The sequence below is a fragment of the Gymnogyps californianus genome, chromosome 1, assembly GCF_018139145.2.
Source record: "Gymnogyps californianus isolate 813 chromosome 1, ASM1813914v2, whole genome shotgun sequence".
Taxonomy (NCBI): domain Eukaryota; kingdom Metazoa; phylum Chordata; class Aves; order Accipitriformes; family Cathartidae; genus Gymnogyps; species Gymnogyps californianus.
The window spans coordinates 142196500-142217084 of record NC_059471.1 but is presented as its reverse complement, the minus strand read 5'-3'; the positions used below and the strand labels follow the sequence as shown (position 1 = coordinate 142217084).

At 39.3% G+C, this 20585-nt stretch overlaps 1 protein-coding gene across 1 annotated transcript in view; it reads right to left on the bottom strand.

Annotated features, from left to right (window-relative positions):
• Positions 1–1819: 1819 nt before the first annotated feature.
• SCUBE1 (signal peptide, CUB domain and EGF like domain containing 1) overlaps positions 1820–20585 on the bottom strand; it is a 211663-nt gene continuing 192897 nt past the window's right edge. Inside the window, exons 14-23 of the mRNA XM_050912438.1 lie at positions 19266–19382; positions 16724–16882; positions 15457–15660; positions 13878–14039; positions 10568–10735; positions 9511–9672; positions 7850–8047; positions 5197–5349; positions 4073–4152; positions 1820–2920 (exon numbers count right to left, since the gene is read on the bottom strand). Of these exons, the coding sequence (XP_050768395.1) occupies positions 2768–2920; positions 4073–4152; positions 5197–5349; positions 7850–8047; positions 9511–9672; positions 10568–10735; positions 13878–14039; positions 15457–15660; positions 16724–16882; positions 19266–19382 (1556 nt within the window). The 3' untranslated portion in view covers positions 1820–2767. The remainder of the gene's footprint in view (positions 2921–4072; positions 4153–5196; positions 5350–7849; positions 8048–9510; positions 9673–10567; positions 10736–13877; positions 14040–15456; positions 15661–16723; positions 16883–19265; positions 19383–20585) is intronic.

Below are 20585 nucleotides of genomic sequence, written 5' to 3'. Positions count from 1 at the left end.
TTATGGTGCTGCCAGTGGCTTCTGGACTCGTAAGGCAATTAGTTTCGGCCCTGTTCCAGAGAGGAAGTTTGTCCTGCTTGGCACCAGTGTCATGCAGTGGTATTATATCCAAATGTGTGGGTTGTTAAGCAAAAATTTTAGCAAGGATTTTACTAAGCTCACTGCACAGCATCAGGTTCCAAAATTCACTTACTGAAATCTGAAATACTAAAGATCGCTGTAAATCGTTCAGCAAATGAGGAAGTTATTTTTCTCTATATCTTTCACATCTTTTCCTTCATATCTTTCAGTAGAATGGCTGCAATCCTGATCCATTCTAATCATTCTGAATAACCTATCAAGACTTTGAAATACTGTTTGGCTGAAGTAGTTTTTTAGCTATACACTTACACATAATTGAGTACCTAAAAGGTTTTTTGCTTTTTTAAGATTTAATTTTTTTCTACAAATAACTCCTGTTAAGGAAAAAAATACACGTAACTTTTTTTTCCGTTCCAGGCATGCACTGAATCTAGGACTGATGAGATGTTCTCCTTCGAATGCCCACCTTTAGTAACCCATGATGAATATTTAATAAAAGCAGTTTCAACATCCTCACAAAAAGTTAGGTTTACCAGCCTTTAAAAAAGGACTTTTATAGAGATGTTACATTTTGAAATTAAAAAACTTTAAATAATTAAAAAGTTAATATATATATTAAAGAGAAAGCTCGTCAAAGACCTAAGATCCATGAGTGAAAAAACTGAGTTGTTAGACCCTAAGTTGAAATTGTTTAGGCATAGAAAGAAAAAAAAATTATCCTCTTCAACAGAAAAGGAAAGAAGGCAAGCAAAATTACAAGATGGCTAAGTAGAAAAACTCAACAGAATACTTAAGGTGTCTCTTAGAAATGGAATATTCAACCACTTGTAGCCAACAGAAACCAACTTTGTAAATTTAAACAGTATTTGCTCAAAAGACAAGAAAAAGTGTAAGAAGTTAGCCATAACCACCCTTAATGTATGTCTTTGAGAGCATCCAAGGGTATGTTAAACTACAGGGTAGATATGCAAAAAAAATGCAGTGAAGCAAAACTGTATGTTAGTCTGTTTCTGAAAGGATGCTGGCGTGACAGTTAATTTCTCCGTGTAATAAACTCATAGGATCAAAAGGGAAAATGATATACAAGAGGAAGGGACTTAAAAGGAAAGAGGCTGAAATACTAATAAAAAAGCTACTCTCTCATTGAAATTAGCTCCTGTGCCAGGAAACAGGAGGAAACACAGGATTTATCGTCACCTTAACCCACAAGTACCCATCACACTGTGAGGAAGGCCTGACCACGAGGCTAGTGCTCTCCTGCAGACCATGCAGTCCCTGTGGTTGATGGGCACTGCGGCTGCAAATCTGTGACAGGGCCTGCCCTCCAACTCATCTGCAAAACTGTGTCCTGTTCACCCCCTCACCCCCCTTAGAGCCTGGGCCTGTGACACAGGTACGTCCCCAGCGTTTTAGAGACGGCAGGTCCAACAAAAATTCCTCCTTGGTGAGCGCCTCTCACATGTGTTGTCCTCAGGGGTAACTCTGTTGGTCTGCACGTGAGGGATGCCCAAGGAAGAGGCAATAGCTGACCCTTTACTGGACAGCAATTGCATCTTAACTGATGTTATTTTTCCTGGCATAATGTATGTCGGAAGAGATTGTCCCAGAGTAAACCATTATCCAGTATTATAAAACTCCAAAAGGCTTCAGTTTGGTGTTGACGGAAGTGACAAGCACTTGGAGAAGTCATTTAATCATCTAAGCAAAGTTACAAATAGATATGAGTAAATAGGGTGTGTGGGAGTAAAGATTTAAGCATGAATAATATTTACAGTAACTAAAGATAACATTACTAATGTACCCACAAATAGAAGTATATATTTATATATTTATATATTGTACTTAATTAGATGCTCTATTAACAGAAAGAAAAACAAGGCTACTACTGTTGTTGTTGTTCATTTCTCACCTATCCTATTGTAAATGCCTTCAAAGGGACCAACTGATGTACGGAAATCCAGAGCTAAATCTGTTTCAATGAAGTAATTGACAGTGGCAAACCTCTGAAGAAGTTTAGAAGAGGAAAGTTTAGAAGAGGACAGATAAAAACATTAGGACATTAGGGCATGGGACCCAATCTCATGTAATTCATAAAACAAAATTACACATCTGTTTCTTTTTTTTTTTCTTTCTTCTTTTTTTCCCTTTTGATTTCTACTTGGACAGAGGTTCCACTAAGCCACAAATGAGAAATAACAAAATTTAAGATTGTTTTGTTTTCTTCTAAAGATTCAAATATAAACTTCAAGTGCAATTCAAAATGCAAATATTATTTATACTACATACTTCTTTCTACAACAGAACTTATCTGCAGGTAGTTTAATCAGATTTGAATAGATTCCTTCTTTGCTTTGACGAAAGTTATTGTTGATGAAAAATAAAAAGCTGGAAAGAATATTTTCTACATAACGTGATTTCAAATGGAAAGTGAAGATACACTAGTGCAGACACAAATTTGGATCTTCAACTAGATGCACTCAGGGATGCACAATTTTTTTTTTTGTAGTAAAAATCCCACTCAGAACATTGGCTTTTAACGATTATAAAACATTATAGGTATTCTTCAATATACAATTGAAAACAAAGACTGCAAAACAGAGCCTTCAAATTAGCAAATGTTTCTACTACGGAGGAAAGACAATATTTGACAGGAATGCGAAGTAACCAAAAATTGAATACCACTGGACTATTTGTATGGTCGTAGAAATCTGGAAACTTTTGATCGCAGTAGCTTTATAAATGATCTTGGAAACATCTCTTTTGACTCTTGTGCTGTGTACTTGAAATAGTTTTGTGGGTGTGCCAGTACATCAAAGAGAGCTTTAATCAGTTTCTTGTCCTATGGGAGACAACATATATATTAGATAAAAATAGTGTTTGGATTTAGTTTCTGCACAGCTTTCAAAATCAATGAACAACAACCAGGTTTTTTTTGCAAAACTTGATTCTGGGTAAAGCAGTGTAAGGTAACTACTCCATGTTGCCGTGGAGTTTTATACGGATGAATCTTTCTACTGTGCCAGACATTTTTTTGCAAGTAGCATTCCTGGAAGGTTCTGAACTGAGAGGGTAGCAGCTGGATTAACCACAAACCAGCTGCAGAAGTTAGGCATTACAATTGCAAACTGCCTCTGACTGCCCTTCCAGCCTGTTTTGTGCTGCTGTCCAGGGCCTTTCCTCCACGAACAAGAGAGAAGGCTGGTCTTCAGTGATGCTGAGCTCTTTAAGGACCTTCTCCTATACCTTGGTAAAGTCTCGATTCAGAGCCTCAACTGAGCCTGTGCCTGACTGTATACACTGGAGTTAAGACCCGAGTGACCTCAAAGCTCTAGTGAGAGAATACTGGCAGGGCTGGGGCAGAGATGGCCAGGGGAGCTGGCTGTTAATCAGTTCCTGTCCTTCCAAGCGGTACATTTACACGGCTGAATTTTGCCTTCTGAACAGCCTTTTTTCAGTTTTAATTAGTTAGTTCTTATAGGTGGCAGCCCAGCAGTCTTCCTTCACAATTCTCTCCAATGTGTTGCTTTTGTGCCTTTGGAAAACCATTTCATGGACAGCTTACAATGCTACATTATGGTTGTGTCTTGTTGAGGCAGGACAGTGATTTAGGTAAATATACTTTTTAAAGCACAGGAAATTCTAACTTAATGACTCATTAAAACACATGCCAGACCGAGGCTGAAGAAGGCTCTTCAAACAATAGGTTCTTTATTCTTGGCTGACTAATTTCTCTACCATACAATCATGTTAGCATACATTTCATTTAGTTCCTGATTCAGCAAAGGACGTACACATGTGTTCAGCCCAGCTGAGCTACTGATTTTGTGCTGCTCCAAATACCAGCATAAAACTCAGAAGACAGAGAATTTAATTTGGGGTCACACTTGAGGTTTAAATATTATGACCCCATCAGGGTAATGAGAACTATCTTGGGAAAATATTTAGGAAAAGGAATTCTTGGTTAGCCTCAGATAAAGCAGAATTTTCTTACCTTTAGAATTTCTTGATGATTTTCTGATGCGTATAATCGTCCATCTCGAACAATGTCTTCTATTAGTTGTTGGTAATCCTCTGAAAAATAAAGATCAGTTGAGTGACTGTGACATCCTTTGGGAGGATAATAGCCAGACATTAGCTAGACCTCCTCTTCAAGGCAAGGCTGAGAAATTTAGTATCCAGTTAATTATTCAGTGTCTCTCAAGCTGCTGTAGTCTAATCACATTAAAACTCCGTACTGCTTTAGAACAGTAATTTTGAATTATCCTTATAAATACTAACTTATCCTGAGAAAACTACTCCCTCCAGATAATAATACTTTATTATCTGCATTTTAGAGGAGATGAAACAGGGCCAGGGATATGAAATAACTGTCAAAGGTTATACGTGAAGTCAGCAGCACAGTTGGGAACAGATCCTTGTTTTCTGCCCTGAGAACAGCTCTCATTTGGATTCTTGAATCACCAGCTTAATACACATTTTCTCATCATTCACAAAATTGCACTGGTGTTTGGAAAAGAGATGGACTAACAGCTGCCAAAGGTATCACAGAAAAGTCTTAGTTTCGTTAAAACAGAAATCATCCCAAAGTCCAAAATGTACAGTTTAATGCATCATTTATATGACAAGTCAGATTGTTTTAAAACATGGATTTATGAAAGTGGTTACTGAAAGGATATTTCTTTTTGCATCATTGTTTTCCTCTGTTGGACTTGTGATTTTATTAATTTATAATTTTCAAAATTGTGTGGGTTACCAGTAGGACTTGATGAAGGGGCTTCCTAAAATTCACAGCAATTAATGGTATTCTTATTATGCATATGATAAATGCCAATTAAAAGGAGTCTCATTGAATTCAGTGGGATAAGGATTAAGTTTAAAGAATTCTGTGTAACTTGCTGTCCATCCTTCAAGTATTAGAAAAAGTAATAAAAATAAAATTAGGTATTATTTCAAAGCCTTTGCAACTGGTTTAAAAGTAATTCACTGGACTAAAAATGAGTTACATCAAGTTTTTCCTCATTCTTCTCTCCCCGTCACCAGCATAAGAGAGATTCTAAAGGACAATTTTCAGTAATTCAGATATAACACAAAGATGGAAAACAATCCCATTCTCACCATCGTAAGTCACATAGGGGACCTGAAATCCTTTGCCACTGTTTCCTTCATTTGACTTGAACTGAATCCAGAGCTTCCTCGATCTTGAGGTAAATGCAATAGGTCTCTCATAAGTCTGACATGTTTCATATGTAGTAATTGAAGTAGGAGAAGCTAGAAAGAAGGTGAAATAAATAAATGTTCTTTATAAAATAACTTTCTGCACTCTTCCTGATCTAGACGTCAGAAATGTCAAATTAACAAGACACTTCCCAACTGACGTATTCCTGAGAGCAGATGTTTTTGGGGATAGAAGGGATGTAGTCTTTATCTGTCTATAAGGAGAAGTAAGTTTTTCCACAAAGCTCATGGGAACCCCTCTATCCCACAGCAAGAAGCTTAAGAAGACAGCGAGGTGCCAGAGATAATTTTTGACATTTATAAAATTACTATCAATATTACTTATTTTGTGTACTACTCTAGCACTGGATTCCAGGGTTCCCATATGCTGGGCCCAGACAGGTAAGAACAAGTCAGCTGCACTCCAGGCAGATGTGGTAACCAGCTCCTTACACGCCCAGTTTGGGGAGTGCATCCGAGAGCAATAAACCACTTCTCAGAACGTAATAGCCTGGTGTAGCGATTCTGACCAAAAGACCATCGCACACCGAGGAGTCAGTGATCCACCGAACAGTTAACCCGGGCACGGCCAGGCCTGCGCTGTGCTGCACGTCCGGCGTGGCCTTCAGGCCTGTGTTGCGCTGCACAAATCCCATGGCTGCAGGACAACCTCAGCCCACTCGTCGTAACGAGAGGAACTTGCAGGCAGCTCCCACTTGGTACTGGTGATTGTGCTACTGCGTGGCCTTGCCTTTATCTAAAAGTGCAGCAAGAAGTGCTCATGAGAACATTGTTTCTGTTTGACAGTAGAAAAGATAAATAGAGTTGTTTCCTTGTAAGAAAATCCTATAATAGCTCGAATGACTGAATGGGCAAAATCTCTTCTATGCTGGGCAGACCCTGTCCATCCTGTGTGTGGATCAGAGGCCATTTGATACCTGTGGTTCCCACCGTCTAAAGGGATGTAGGATTATCTATACTATTCTCTCCTGATAATGATAGCTCTAATAAATAGCATTTAAAATGATACCTTACAGAGTCTCAGTGCCTTTCTTACTGGGATCATAATGGACCAGCACCTCCCAGTGCAAAACACCTGGTTATAGGTTTGAAAAGAAAATGTCATTTATCTATACTGAAAGAGAGCCAATAGCGGGCAACCAGAAAGACCCCCATTCGCCCCTAACTTAAGTAACAGGTGGAGGGTGCAGGATGTCTTCAAATCATTATGAATGTATCATGAGGCTCCTCTAAGTTGAAATTAATTTCAAACAAAAGGCAAAAATAGCTTCTTACCTAGTTCAAAAAAAGCACTCCATAGCCACAGGATGATTAGGGAAAATAACAAGTGTAACCTAAAATCTGAACTTGCTAGGGCTGATTCAACTTTCACCAATGTTAGCGAAAAGAGACCTTTTGAATTGAATGGGATTTGGATTCTTGAAGTGCAAAAAAGTGGATCTAACTGTAACTCTGGAACTGCCATCAGTTTTTCCACAGTAACGTTAGCAGCTGACCGTACAAGAACTATGATAAATACTTGTAAGATCTACTCCTATGATGCCAAACATACAGTGATCACAAAGCACGACTCTGAAAAACTGCCCTCGTTTTCCAGTTTTGTTGTTGTTTTGGTACTGTTATTGGTACTGAAGTGGAAGTCAAACTTTTCGCTGATGTGCCTGGCTTTACTCACTGTTGGAACCACAGTTTGGGATTAGAAGGACAACTGATTTGTTTTTCTACAGTAAGTGCTTTGCTCTTAAAAAACTGATCTGGACAGATATAATTTCCTTCCATCTATAGTGAGCAGGTTTCTTCTTCTGATATACAGGGATATCAACACAAGCCCTCAAGGATAAAAAGTTGTGAAAATTGTTTTAGCAAATAAAATACACTGTTTTAGCAAGTAAAATATGCTGTTTTAAATGAAGCTCCATATAAACAATTGTCTTTCAGGGTTGGTGCTTCTTGGAGATGTAACAACAGATCACCAGAAGTGGGATGCCTACATAGGACTGAAGGAGGAGTGCATCTCATCGGTGTCTTAACTTCAGAAGTTGCTGAATTAACTTCATAATCAAAGACACAACGCACCCCCCACTCCACATAAAATTGGGAAAACTTTGGATTTCTTGGGGGTGTCAGGTGTACCAACCTGTGTCACTGCCCAGATTTAGCAATAACTGCAGCATATATATACTTGCAAAGGGTGAGTGAGAGCACAATTGGTACAGATGACAGGAGATAGCTCTCCCAATATAACTTAGCGTAGCTTTGTGACTTCTAGAGTGGCAGTGATTTATCCCACGTGATAACTGCGCCAGACAGAAGCCCATTAACTGCTTTGTGATTCAGCCAAGACACTTGAATAATTAATATCACTCTGTTAATTGTTATTGGTACAGTGTTCTGTTTTAACTTGCTGTGCCAGTTCATTCAACAATCCTTTTTAGAAACACCGGATAGATGAAGACAGTCGTCCCTTCAATATGAACCTTCCCCTCAGTCAGTTTGCAATAAATATTTATATAACCCATGTCTGGCAACTTACCACTTTTTCTCATTACTAAAACATCACCGCATTCATCTTCAATTGGGAGAAATATCTCAGGTACTACGATGAGTATTCTCCGCTTTGGGGGTGGATTTATATTCCAAATGCATTCAACATTAGCTGGGTAGTCTCCAGGATAGTTGGGTGACTCAATGTAGCCAGTATAATCGCCAAGTTCTCCTCCACAGTGCTGGTCTGTGGAGAAACATAAATGAGCATTTGTGTTAGCTGATTAGCTACTTTGAGGTGTTTTTCTAGATCTGTCAAGAGCAAGTCTAAACTCCTCCTGGTGGCTTTAGAAATGCATACGTTCTCCAGCCGCCTCTTTGTTTAGCATGGAAAGCCTTTAAAGGAATACTTGATCTGCAGGGCTGCTCCAACTGATTTGCAAAACCTTAATCTCTGGTGTATAAACTGATTCAAGGCTTCATTGAGGCTGCTTTAACATTTGATTAAGAAACGAACACAGCTAAGTAAATGTGATCCCATTGTGGAGGTACTCACACAGTGGTTACCGCTGAGACCATGCTGACAGGCAGAAGGTATTCTGGTTTAACTTAACTTGTTTTTTAACCCAATTTACCTGAATGAGTGTGGTGATCCTAATAGCCAACCTTATCTTCATTACAGATCTGCCCTGCTGTATCTTAGATTAAGCCAGTTAATAAAGAATCTCCATTGACAGATCCGTTTTACTTTCTGAGTTTTCAAAACTCCTATTGAATTTGCCACAGAAGCCTGATTCAGTAAGTTACTTAAGCTTGATCTCTCCAGGCCTACTCACCCACATAAAACTAGATATATGTTTAAATATTTTGCTTAATCCAAGCCTCAAAGATTATGCAAGGTCAGAAATTGGCTTGAAAACAGGGAGTATCTAAGACAGCGAAGGTTTTATTTTATAGGAAAATCATCAAACTTCTTCAAATTCCTTACAAATATCTGATTTACTCAAATTACATTAGAAATGATGAAGGGCTTCAAAGACACATAGCACATAATCAGAATAAAAACTTACAATAGACTTGCACATGAACAGTTAGTTTAGATGACATTACCTAATTATTACAGAGACGTTCTCTTAAACTAGCATAGTAGGGCTGAAAAAAATAGCTTGCCTAAAAGAATCAGTCATTCACAAAAGATCAAATAAAATTGCACTAGAATCCTTGTGGATATTTAAAATGGTAATTGAAGATAGGAGGCTGAGTACTGCAAAAAAGCCTATGAGAAGATTTCACTGTCATGAGCGATTACCTGGCAATTGCAGTATGCATGACCACATCTCCTAGTATTTTATAATTACTACAAAGTGGCGGTTACTCTGATAGAAGATGTTGTGCTCTACAGAGACACAGAGGAATATGCATCACTGCAAGACAACTTACAGGATTGGGGAAACCAGCAGCTCTGTAGTTGTAACTTGTAGCTGGCACTCTGCCAAATTACATTAAAGCTAAAACAATCGTGTGCATCAAGTGGCACTTTTCCAGTTTTTTTTCTCCTTGTTTTCCCAATTTTTACTATTCCCTCTGGCAGTAGATGTATGCTAACTAGGAAATACAGAACTGAAGTCCAGCCTGACAGATGGAATCTTCAAGTTGCAGTTCAGATCCGAAGATACGCTTCATCTCACAACTAATATAAATGCAACTTACTTTTGCAGTGTGTAACATTAGTGGAGCCATCAAAATCTGTACTTGTGTTCCCAGGGCAGGTGATGCAGTAGTTTTGACCAAACTCAGGCTGGTATGTTCCCACAGGGCATCGGATACATCTGTGTGTTGTGGAGTTGTAGTAGTGTCCAGGAGAACAATGAACTGTAAGGTATGAGGTGTATTATTTTCAGAAAGTAGCAATCTTCAGCGCAGAGAGAACTTTCCTCTACCCTGGACATACCTCACAATCCCCGTTCTGCAATATACTTACTAGGCCATAAAAGGCAAAAAAGACACCAGCTCCCCATATTTCCCATTACAAAAGACCTTCTAACTAGAATTACGTTCCAAAGACTAGAGCTAAACCCTTACGAACTAGTAACACGTGCTACATATGTCTCACTGTATTTAATACCATGGTTTCCAATGAGTTTGTAATAAATGGAAGCTGATACATATCTGCCTCAACAACAAAAATGCCTTTCACAATAGCAGGAGAGAGGTTTCCATTAGTGTCTGTTTGCCAGGGCCAGCATGTCATTCCAGTAACTAAACCAAAATGCATTTGGGCAGATTCCTTCTTCAGCATTTGCACTGGAAGTTGACGTTATGGAACACACAATGTGCTGCACGCTTACGGTTTCTGCCTAGCCCATTAATAATCAATCCTTAACTTCATATAATTTCTGTAGTGTTTAGTTTTTCTAATTTGGTAAATAAAAACATACAGGACATGAAGGCTAAAGCATTGTCTAATGCAAGTTTGTCTTACTTCTTGCCATGCAGTAGGGCTGATTCACTTACCAGTTGCAGTGCTGACTCTGTACCTGCCTGTGGTAAATTCCAAAGAAAACCATAAAGCCTGTTCAGTCTCTGCAACCTTGGGAGATCATTCCTACTTTACAGATTTCCTGACCATTTAATTTAATCACACCCCGTGTTTCTACGTGCAGTGACTATGTTTGTTTTGGAGCCTTTCAAAGCCCCTTGGCATTGAAGATTACAAACAAAAGGGCAAGCAGCAGGAATATGAATTGTGGAAAGATTTTAAATTCACCTTTGGTTTCACAGTCTTGAAAGGAAACAGCACCTTCATACTTGGTCACAAGCCCACCACCGCATGGAAAGCAGAGGGTCCTTCCTGGTTCAGGCTGGTATGTACCAAGAGGACAGACTCTACAAGGTTTAAAACCATCTGTAGAATAGTGCCCAGGAGAACACTGCCCTGGAAATTGAAAATGATCATCTGTATTAGTGAGCTGACTTTTCTGGACAAAGTATAAAACCCACTAGTAGTCAGCAACGCTTTCTTTAACTTAAACATGTGACATCAAGACAGCTGCAGATCAAATTCTAATCTTACCTGCTGATCTTGTATTGTCCTGTAACTGCTTCCTAAAAACACGACCAGTAAATACAACTAGTTTCTTAATAAGCTCTTTGCTACCTGTGTTTGTTTGGGTTTTTTTTTAAGCAAGGGCTCTATTAACATGTTGTTAGAATACTTTGTACTTCCACCAAGTCTTTCATCTGAGAATTTCAAAGCAGTTTGTAGGAAAAAATGAATCTTTGCACCATATCTATGAAGCAAGTAATTGTTTTTTTTTAAATCTCCGTTTTATAGATACGGAAAGAGTAGATCATGGGATTTACCAGACTGGAATGGGACCAGTCCAGCACCCTGTCTGTGAGAACAGCTGACACCAGCAGCTTTCCAGGTGGCTGTGAAAACTAGTGCTTGTCAGAAGCTCTTCTGCCAGAAAATGGTGATTTGTGTAAAGCAAAGCACTTTGTGAATGAGTCTACTGACAGATACAAGGTAGTTTCCAAACTTGCTCTCCAGGCAATTTCTGATAGGCGTTTGGCTTGGTTCTTGCTAGCTTGAGTACTTTACTGCTTGACAACCTACCCGAGAATCAGGATGTCAAGTTTTTCAAGATTATGGCATTAACGCATATCTTCACACCACCCCAGCCTGGGAGACCAGCACTTTCAGATGTTAGATTTTCCCTGAGGTTGCCTAATCCCAATACTTTGTAATTCAGCTTCCCTGACAACTGAACAGCCGGCAGAAACAACTGGCTTGAAAATCTGAAAGTTTTTAGAGCTCTAGGTGGGGTTGGGGTCTCTTCAGAACCCTGGCACTTGCTGGGAAATATTGGGGCATCCAATATCTTGGGTACTTGGTACTCAGGATGAATTAGAGCTCCTGAGCGAAAGCAAAGTTCAAGTTCTGTCCCCATGAAAGTCAAACTCCTATGGACACCTGTGGGACCAGGATCTCTGGGATTTAGTTGCGCTTCCATCCCAGCTGGCTGGAGTACGACTGCACAAGCTGGCTGTTGTGACACAGACCTCTGAGAAATACTATGATATTACTAATTTGAAGACAATTATGCTATTGGTTTTGTAGCAAAACTGATCCATCTGGTCTGGTCCAGCTGGTCACTGGACTTTAACATGAAGGCAATTAATGAAGAGTAGATTTGGATCTGGATTTTAGTGTGAAAATTAAGTACTTGTGAAGTGTGGCTTACAGACATCCTTTTAAAGAAGCAGTACTGTTGGGTTTTAATACTGCTAAATACCTGATGCTTTCAGCACCAATGTGTCTGAGTCCTTACCTGTATATAAGAATGAGCTAACTTGCTCCCTTCTGGCCTTTGGTATTGAAATTGCCAACAAAATAGATCTGAGGTGATTTCCCTGAGAAATGCCCCAAATGACTCTGTTTTCTAATTGTGTTTTGGCCTTGTACCTACATGGATCGTATGTAAATGAAGTATCACAGCATGTTATTCACTTGCAGCTACAACATAAGAGTTCTGCGCAACAGGCACTTAAAATCTCTTACATACTTGTTGTGTGCGACTCACCTGTAGGGGTGAGGATTTTAGTCATAGCTTGTTACTACACAGGCATTACTGCTCCAGAAGATATGATGCAAAAATACTATTGATTACAGGTGGTGAGTACATTTCTAACAAAATCTATGTTCATCAAAACACACCGTTTCATCACATATGCTGACACATTTTATGTAGACATACTGATTTTGATAAAATCTTTGACAGGGAGGTTTATGAAGTCCAAAGCATATTCTCTCTTGCCACTTTCAGAGAAAGAAAAAAGGGGAGGGTTGAGCAGAAAACCAGACTGTTGTGATCTGACAACAAACATTTTGAGACAGATCCACTCTGCAAAAATAATCAGAAGGGCTTCTTTTTGTTGTTGTGCAGAACAATAATTCAAATGCAAGCCTTGAAACAAAACAGTCTTTTTCCTCTAGTCGTTGTGCTGCTTTGGTCAGTATACTGTAGTCAACCTTTATAAACTCAGATTTTATTTTGATAATCTATTCTTGTTGGATTGTGGATGAATACAAATCAACATAAAGATGCACAGGCATTTCGAGAATTTTCCTGTGATAGTTCCTTCATACAGTAAATCAGCAAAATCTACCATATGTTTGGACTGGAGACACTAGAGTTATTTTTTTATTCAGTGGATGGGGAAAAAGCGGCAGTTTCTCAAGTGACATTCATTGTGTGTTCCCTCTAGATATCCTTGAAGAAAGCATTAATGTAAATTACATGGATGAGTTTTAAAGTTAGAACTTGTGTAGCAGATAGGACAGATTTCTTTCAAAGTCAAATAATGTATCTGCTATAAACTAGATTTTGCTCATCTGTAATGAAATAAGGTAAAGAAAATAATTAACAGTTGTGTCTTAAAACCTTATCTTGATCAAGTTACAGTAGAAGCACAGCTCTCTTCTGAAACCAGGTATTGTCATCATTATCATCTAATTTATATATCATGAAGTTGAGTCAGAGATGCTACATCACTTGCCAAAAGCTACAGTGAATTCAAGCACTGTTGACACCTGCAGTCATTAGCTCCGAGTCCAGGTTACAGACCCCTGCAGCATAACTATCTCAAAGTTATGATTACTGCTGATTAGACCAGGTAAACTGCATCTCATGCAAAACATTAAATCAGCAGGTTCATTAGACTCACCAATACCAGTCCAAAGTAATCCATCCCTTTGGCTCACAACATACCTGACGAGTCCTTACAAGCCGAGGTATGTCCAGATTCCATACCTGACTTGAAGCAAAGCGCTTTGCTTGGCTTGCTCATTTCCATACCATAACTCACATTGCTGTAGCAGGTCCTATCTTCTTCTCTGCAATGTCAGTGGATGGAACAAGCCAAAACATTTTGTGTATTGCTTGTAAGTGCACAGAGATTTCTTCTGTTACCTTTACAAGACAGAAGTGTGGAAGGCTCTCCCCTCTTTTAGCCTCTGTGCCTCACAGGCTGTGTGGCAACACCTAATCCTTTTATAATCAAATTAAACTTGCCTCCACATTCTGACACATTCCGGGCGCCCGCTACTCCCTGTCCATCGTTACTTGGGCAAGGCTCACAGGTAAGTTGACCTTCTGTGTCTTGGTATGTTCCTGGTGAGCAAGGAACGCACTGATTATGTTCTCCGCTATAAAAGGTGCCCGTGCTGCAGGTAACTGAGAAAAGAAAAGGGGAATCTACATAAGGACTTTCATTTTGATCACATTATTTGCCTTTATATCAAACATTTAGAGAAGATGGATCTCTTTGGCCCCAGTATTATAGTGGCATATGTTTTGCATATGTTAGTCCAGGATCCTCACCTAATATAAACAGGCCCATCTCCACTGCAGTCTAGGTCAACTTACATCAGGGCTAGGTTCTTCTTCTATTGTTTAAGCTATTAAATGGCATTATACTGCACTGAAGTGTTTATCAGACATATGTTGTTAATAAAGCTGATGCAGTCTTAAAACAGTATATTGCAGTTTAATTAGAACAGTGGCGCATAACGTATGGGAAGTGATGTGAATTTTTAGTTTACACTAGGTGCATTTACGTGTTGGCTTTATGGCAGACTACATAAAGTCTGTCTCCTGAGATCAGTTCTAGAGCTTTCTCTGAGGACAATGTATCCCATGTAATATTTTATGTCTCTTGACACTCAAATACCCCAACTGGAAAGCATTTTAAATACAGATAGGAATATGCATGCTTTTCTTGCTGCAACAGGGCACATAACTGCATTAAACATTTTTCTCTGCTGGATATAGGTAGTTAAAATGCATGGGTTTCTAGACACTAATAGCAACAGTCTTTCAATACAGTTTCTAAATCATTGTTCTTATATGATGAAAACAGCCTCTGAACCAACTCATTAGATCAGATCTGCACATAACTATTTCTTTTTGTTTGTAAATCACTTGGTGCCTAAAATAAGCTGGGAAAATAGATATGCTGATTTTGAAAAGATGACTCTAAGTGATTAGAAAGCCTGCATTGCTGAGAACTGCCATTAATAGGTTTGCACTAGCACCTTGCCCCCAGTAAAGCACTAGAGCCTGATAATCTGGGAAAAGACTTAAAGAAATTAGGTATTTTACATAAAGTTAAAATAGATTTCTATAGATTCTTTTTTTTTATTGGACCTCTTTGAGTGTTAAATATAAATATATCCATAGGTCACGGATTATTTGGTGATGAGGAGAGTGAGAGGTGATATAAAACTAAATACATAGCATCTCGGCAAACACCATATTATTGTTTTACAGAATTGTAATTATGTTTTCATAAGACGCTGGGAGCAACTGGGAAACAATCGCCAACAATGCCTTGTGGCAGGCCTTGATACATACCAGCTGACAGCATGGGAATGTATGCATATATATGCTTCTTTTGTTTTTCTGCAATCATTTAATGAACTCCCTTCAAAGTCTTATGAACCGTCAGTGGTCCACACACATAGGCTGAGTAATATTGATCTACATCATCTGTTATCTCAAAGATTTCCTGCCTGGCTCACTAGGGACAAGTTAATTTTGGATTGCTTGTTTTGGCGGATATGGCTGAATAGAGCTAGTTGTTGGGACTTACCACATTTTCCATCCTGCAGCACTTGCCCTGTACTGCAAGCTTCATGCCCTTCAGTAGCTTTAGCTGGCTTCTGAGCCACTTCATATTCTGTCCCAGAAAACTGAATGTAAAATTGCTGTTTATTAATAGATTTCCTCAATGTTTTGATTGCAGTTTGCAGCTTCTGCTCCATCCTTTTCCGAACACAGTCAATGTTACAGGTGTCTAGATGGGAAATGATAACAAAACTAGAAGCAATTGAGATTCATGTTTAAAAAGGGGTGCTTAACAAAAAGCTTAGCCTGCAGCACACTATGGCACCTCTGTTTGCTTCACCGTCTTCTCCACATAAATTGTAGAAGCAGCTCACTGTATTCAAAATCAGGCCTTTTCAAGGGAGAAGACAGTACGCTGAGGTCCATCAAACTGAGTTTCATGGCCCATAAGTGCACACTGAGTGCTGATATCTTATCTCTAGCATTAAGAAATCTGGTTATACTGAGTGCACAGGGAGAGGGCCGCAGAAAGCACCAACCCCACTGTGTTGTACCTCCAGATACGTGTTCAGTCGGCTACCACTAATGTTTCTGAATTTTCTCTGCCTGTGGTGTACTCAGTTGATTAGGAATCCTTCCGACTTCCCTGACCAAAATATCTGAGTGACACAAAGAAAGGTGCTTTCTGGCACTATGGCTGTTTGAATCACTTGGCTAGTGAGGTACCCCTCAGGGTTAAGAAACCTGCCTTTGAGGACTGACGTGTTTAGAGAATCCAGCCCACGTTTTCTTTGGCTGGATTTTATAGCATAATATTCCGTCTCATGAATAACTTGAAGCAATTCTTTTTCTTCCTGCAGTTTGTTATGAAAACATGAATTTTCCAAATGTGTGATAAAAATGTTTGATTCTCAGACTGAAGTTTCAGCAACTTACATTTTGGAGGATATTTTTATCGTCATTGTTGCAGAACTTCTATCTAATCCTTACGTTCTCTCTGCATCAATTAGCACTTCTGCTGTTTAAAGAAATCAGACTAAATTGAAGTACATGACTTAACTAGAGGCTTTGAAGGAATTTTGCTGCAGGTTCAATCTTTGTTCCTTTGGCTTAATTTCATACCTGATTCCTTTCAATTAAATCTCTGAAACTTTGAGTTTGGAAAGGCTGTTGAATGAGGCTTGTGCTAAAAGGTTTGCATGGCAGCTCGATGAAATAGCATCAAAGAGATTCTAACACCACATCGAGGAACTGAATTCTGATTTCTCTCCACAGACAGATCTTTCACAAACCTGTGACTTCTTCTGACTTCATCTCCACTTCAAACTCTGCGGTGATATGGGATACTTCTTTTGATGGTGACTTGCGGCCTCGGCGTTTTTTCTTGGAGGAATCGCACTTGAGATTCACAAAGGTCACCTGGCAGTTGTCTGTACAAGGGAATTGACCTCCTTTGCATAAGAGAAGCAACACAGAAAAGAAATCAAGTAGCAAAGTAGCAAGTGACAGGCTAATAAGCGATATCTCAGCTGGGTTATCATGAATGCAGTGACAGGCTTCATAACATTTCACATGCGTTGTTAGACACCTCCTCTCTGGGCAATTTCGGGTTTGCTCATTTTGCTAGTGAATGTAGGAGGCAAAAATACAGTGTGGTGATGCTCAGCTGCACAGTGCCTATAATTGCCTGTCTCTTTTCTGCATAAGGATTAGAAAGCTCTTTACAGAAATTAGTTAAGGTCAGCAATACTATATACAGTCATTTGATGGTTAAACAAAGCATGAGAGTCAATTTCCATAAACTCATGAGAGTGGCAGGCCTGGGCCTCTAGAAACTACCAGCTCGTTTTCCATCTCTTTCAGCAATGACAATCACCAGATACCAAAGGTTTTAAAAGCCTTTGATTGGGAGGTTATGAAAATATATTGGAAGGCTTTACCTGAGGGGAAATCATAGAATCACAGAATCATTTAGGTTGGAAAAGACCCTCAAGATCATCGAGTCCGACCGTTAGCCTAACACTACCAATTCCACCACTAAACCATGTCCCTAAGCACCACGTCTACACAGCTTTTAAATGCCTCCAGGGATGGTGACTCAACCACTTCCCTGGGCAGCCTGTTCCAATGCTGGACAACCCTTTCGGTGAAGAAGTTTTTCCTGATATCCAGTCTAAGCCTCCCCTGGTGCAACTTGAGGCCATTTGCTCTAGTCCTATCACAAGCCAGTGGAACTGAATGCCCTCGTCAATTATGTGTAACCACTGAGGAGAAAGACCACAACCCGTGGGGACACAATCACATAAGCATCCTCTCCCTATATAAAGGAATCTATGTGAAAAACATCCTTTTTTGTGATAGGCGATGGACCTTCCAGGTCAGGGAGAAATTTCTAGCACTCAAGCCACCAGAAGGATTTCACTCCAAGTGTGTGGTTGTATGATATAATCTTACTGTTAGACCCAGAAGTTCAGATGACATAACAAACACAAAGCAAAGCAAGCAAAGGACAAGGAAACGCATCCAAGAAATACATTCCCATGGTGACTGTACGGACCAAAAAAATCAACTTCTATGGCTTTAAAAATGAGTCTGATAATCACATCTTATTAAAAGAAGACAATACATAAGGACAAGGTAAGCATCTTGACAACTGAGACTTGTTTTAAGCCGATACTTGGAAAATTAGAGAGATAAATGTCTAGATTGCAGGGTAAAGATAAAATATGAGTCTAAATTTTAAAAATAAAATCTTTAAATCATAAGCATTTTTTAGGACAGCTATTTTTACTCTTCTCTGTTCAGGGCTCATGTATGACTCCTCACTCACTAGCAAAAGTGGCGGTAAGACAGATTCACAACAGAGAATATATCACCAGTAGACGTTTGCTGTAAGCTGCTCAGTCGCTTTAAGCAACAATATGAGCTGTTGCAATTACACCAATACTGTGTATTAAAATCCAGAAAATTTTGAGTTAATATTAAATTTAAATGAACTCCAAATATTTTAAGCTGTGGAAATGCACAGCAATAACACCCAAACACTCTTTAATTGTCCCTGTCGTGATATCAAGGGGATGGAAGACAAGAAATAAATGTCATGAAGATCTGTTAAATACATATCATTTTTAAAATCTCTTTTTTGTTCAACTTTAAAAGTGATGTTCAAAACTAATAATAATAAAACCCCATACCTAGTCATACTGAGTTTTAAAAACATTTGATTACTTTGATTCAGCCTGACACAAACTCTCTTTTAATTTCAGATTTCTGGTAATTATGTCTAAATCTTCTAAATATTTTTTCTAACATCATAACTACTCACTCCAACAAAACAGAAGATCTAAGGCTGTGTAACATCAGATTTTGATTATAACTTTCCCGCTTAGGGGTTGTCTTTGCTGCTGCAATGGGATACTAATCCAGCATAAAGCAAATAAATAATAGCTTTTGTTTTCTTTTATAAACCTCATTTGGGAAAACTAAACCAAACCAAACTGACGTTGTTTCATGTAACTTTGCATTGATCATAGCTTTTTGTCTCAGGATATTTCTGCCATTACCAATGCCAGAAAAAGGCTCGGCTTAATTCCAAACTCATGTACTTTTGAACAAAGATTTTTCAAAGCAACTGGTGACATTTCAGCACTGTTAGATCCAAACCCAAGGCACTGTTCAGCTAGAGTGTGAACCTTGGCCTGAACTTAAATTCAGATCCAGATATGAAACGATTACTTTTTTTTCCGTCTGCAGTGTGAAAACAAAATATGCAAACAAGCAAGCAAACAAACAAAAAATTAGAATGCTGTTTACATGTTAGAAGAAACCACATACCTACAACAGCTTGCTTCCCAGAATCTTTTGTTTTTTCTTTGCTGCGAGGCCGTAAATGGCACTTTGCATCTTTAATTTTAAAACGAGCTTTCTGCTTGATTGGAGGGGCTAATGAATCTATTGATGTAAAGTAAAGAAGTTATCATTTGGCATGCAGATGAAATGAAGTCTGAAACTTATTTTTAAAAGCAGACTCAAAAGTCTTCTTGTGACATAGAAAAGAGACAGCCCAAGAGTTATACACCTTGTACAAGAGAATCCATTTCCATAAGTTCATTTTTTTGCATAAGTACTTACTCTTGAGCCCATAAAGATCAATGAATTTACTGGCATCACACATGCTCTGCACATACACTTCTCCAGCAGGCCTGCACATCTTGGTGGAATTTGGGTGAATTTGTCTCTTACTATGAAAAAGGTTAATTCCTACCTTTTTTTCCTGACTCACTCTCTGTGACTTCCCATGTTACTTGGCTGTAGTTCTGCTCTTGCTAATGCCAACCAGGAATAAGATTAATTTAGTGGAGCTACGCTGTGGGCAGCTGAAAACCATCCAAAGGAAACGTCTTTATTTGACTGCGGTCTATGGTTTGCAAGCTTTATTCTTCAGCTTTAAATCCAAGCCAGTTATGTCTTGTGACTTTAAAGGCTGTTATACAGCCATGCACTGCTTAGAAAATGTAGCTGCTGGCTGACTTCCTCACAAAGTCCGTGGTGGAAAGGCTGGGCCTGGCCCGTCCCCTGCCAGCCACCGCGGGCTGCCCACGGGACCCGGAGCAGGTGGAGGGTGGTCGCAGGTAAGTGCCGCAACGTGCGTTCCTCTTTCCTTGGGAGGGCCTTGCCGAACCAGGACTCTAGAGGTAGCCTGCCCCTGTGCCACAGGCAGACGTATCTGCTGCCATGTTACCTCACTCCACAGCATCGTACCTCCTAACGCATTCCAAATATATAAGAAATACGTGGTTAGAGAACTGGCAAATTGGAGAGAAGTAATGACACATAAAGTGGGTTGACACTTCCCACTGCTGGATGCTGTTTCAGCTGCTTCTAATTTTGCCAGACTTCAACCATTTTGAGCTGAACTTTTTTTTATGCTGAGTATCAGCTTTAAGACACATTTTGAAATGTCTCTGCAAAAATAATCCAGCCATTTCTGAGAACAAGATGAATGAAACACAGTACGTGCTCATAAAAGTCTCATAACCTTTTTATTGGGAATCCCCAGTAGGAGGGTCTGTGCTGCTAAGGAAGGACTTTGCAGGTGAGGGTTGGGACCCACCACAGCCGCCTGCTCTTGTGCTACTGATAGGCCCCTCTGGC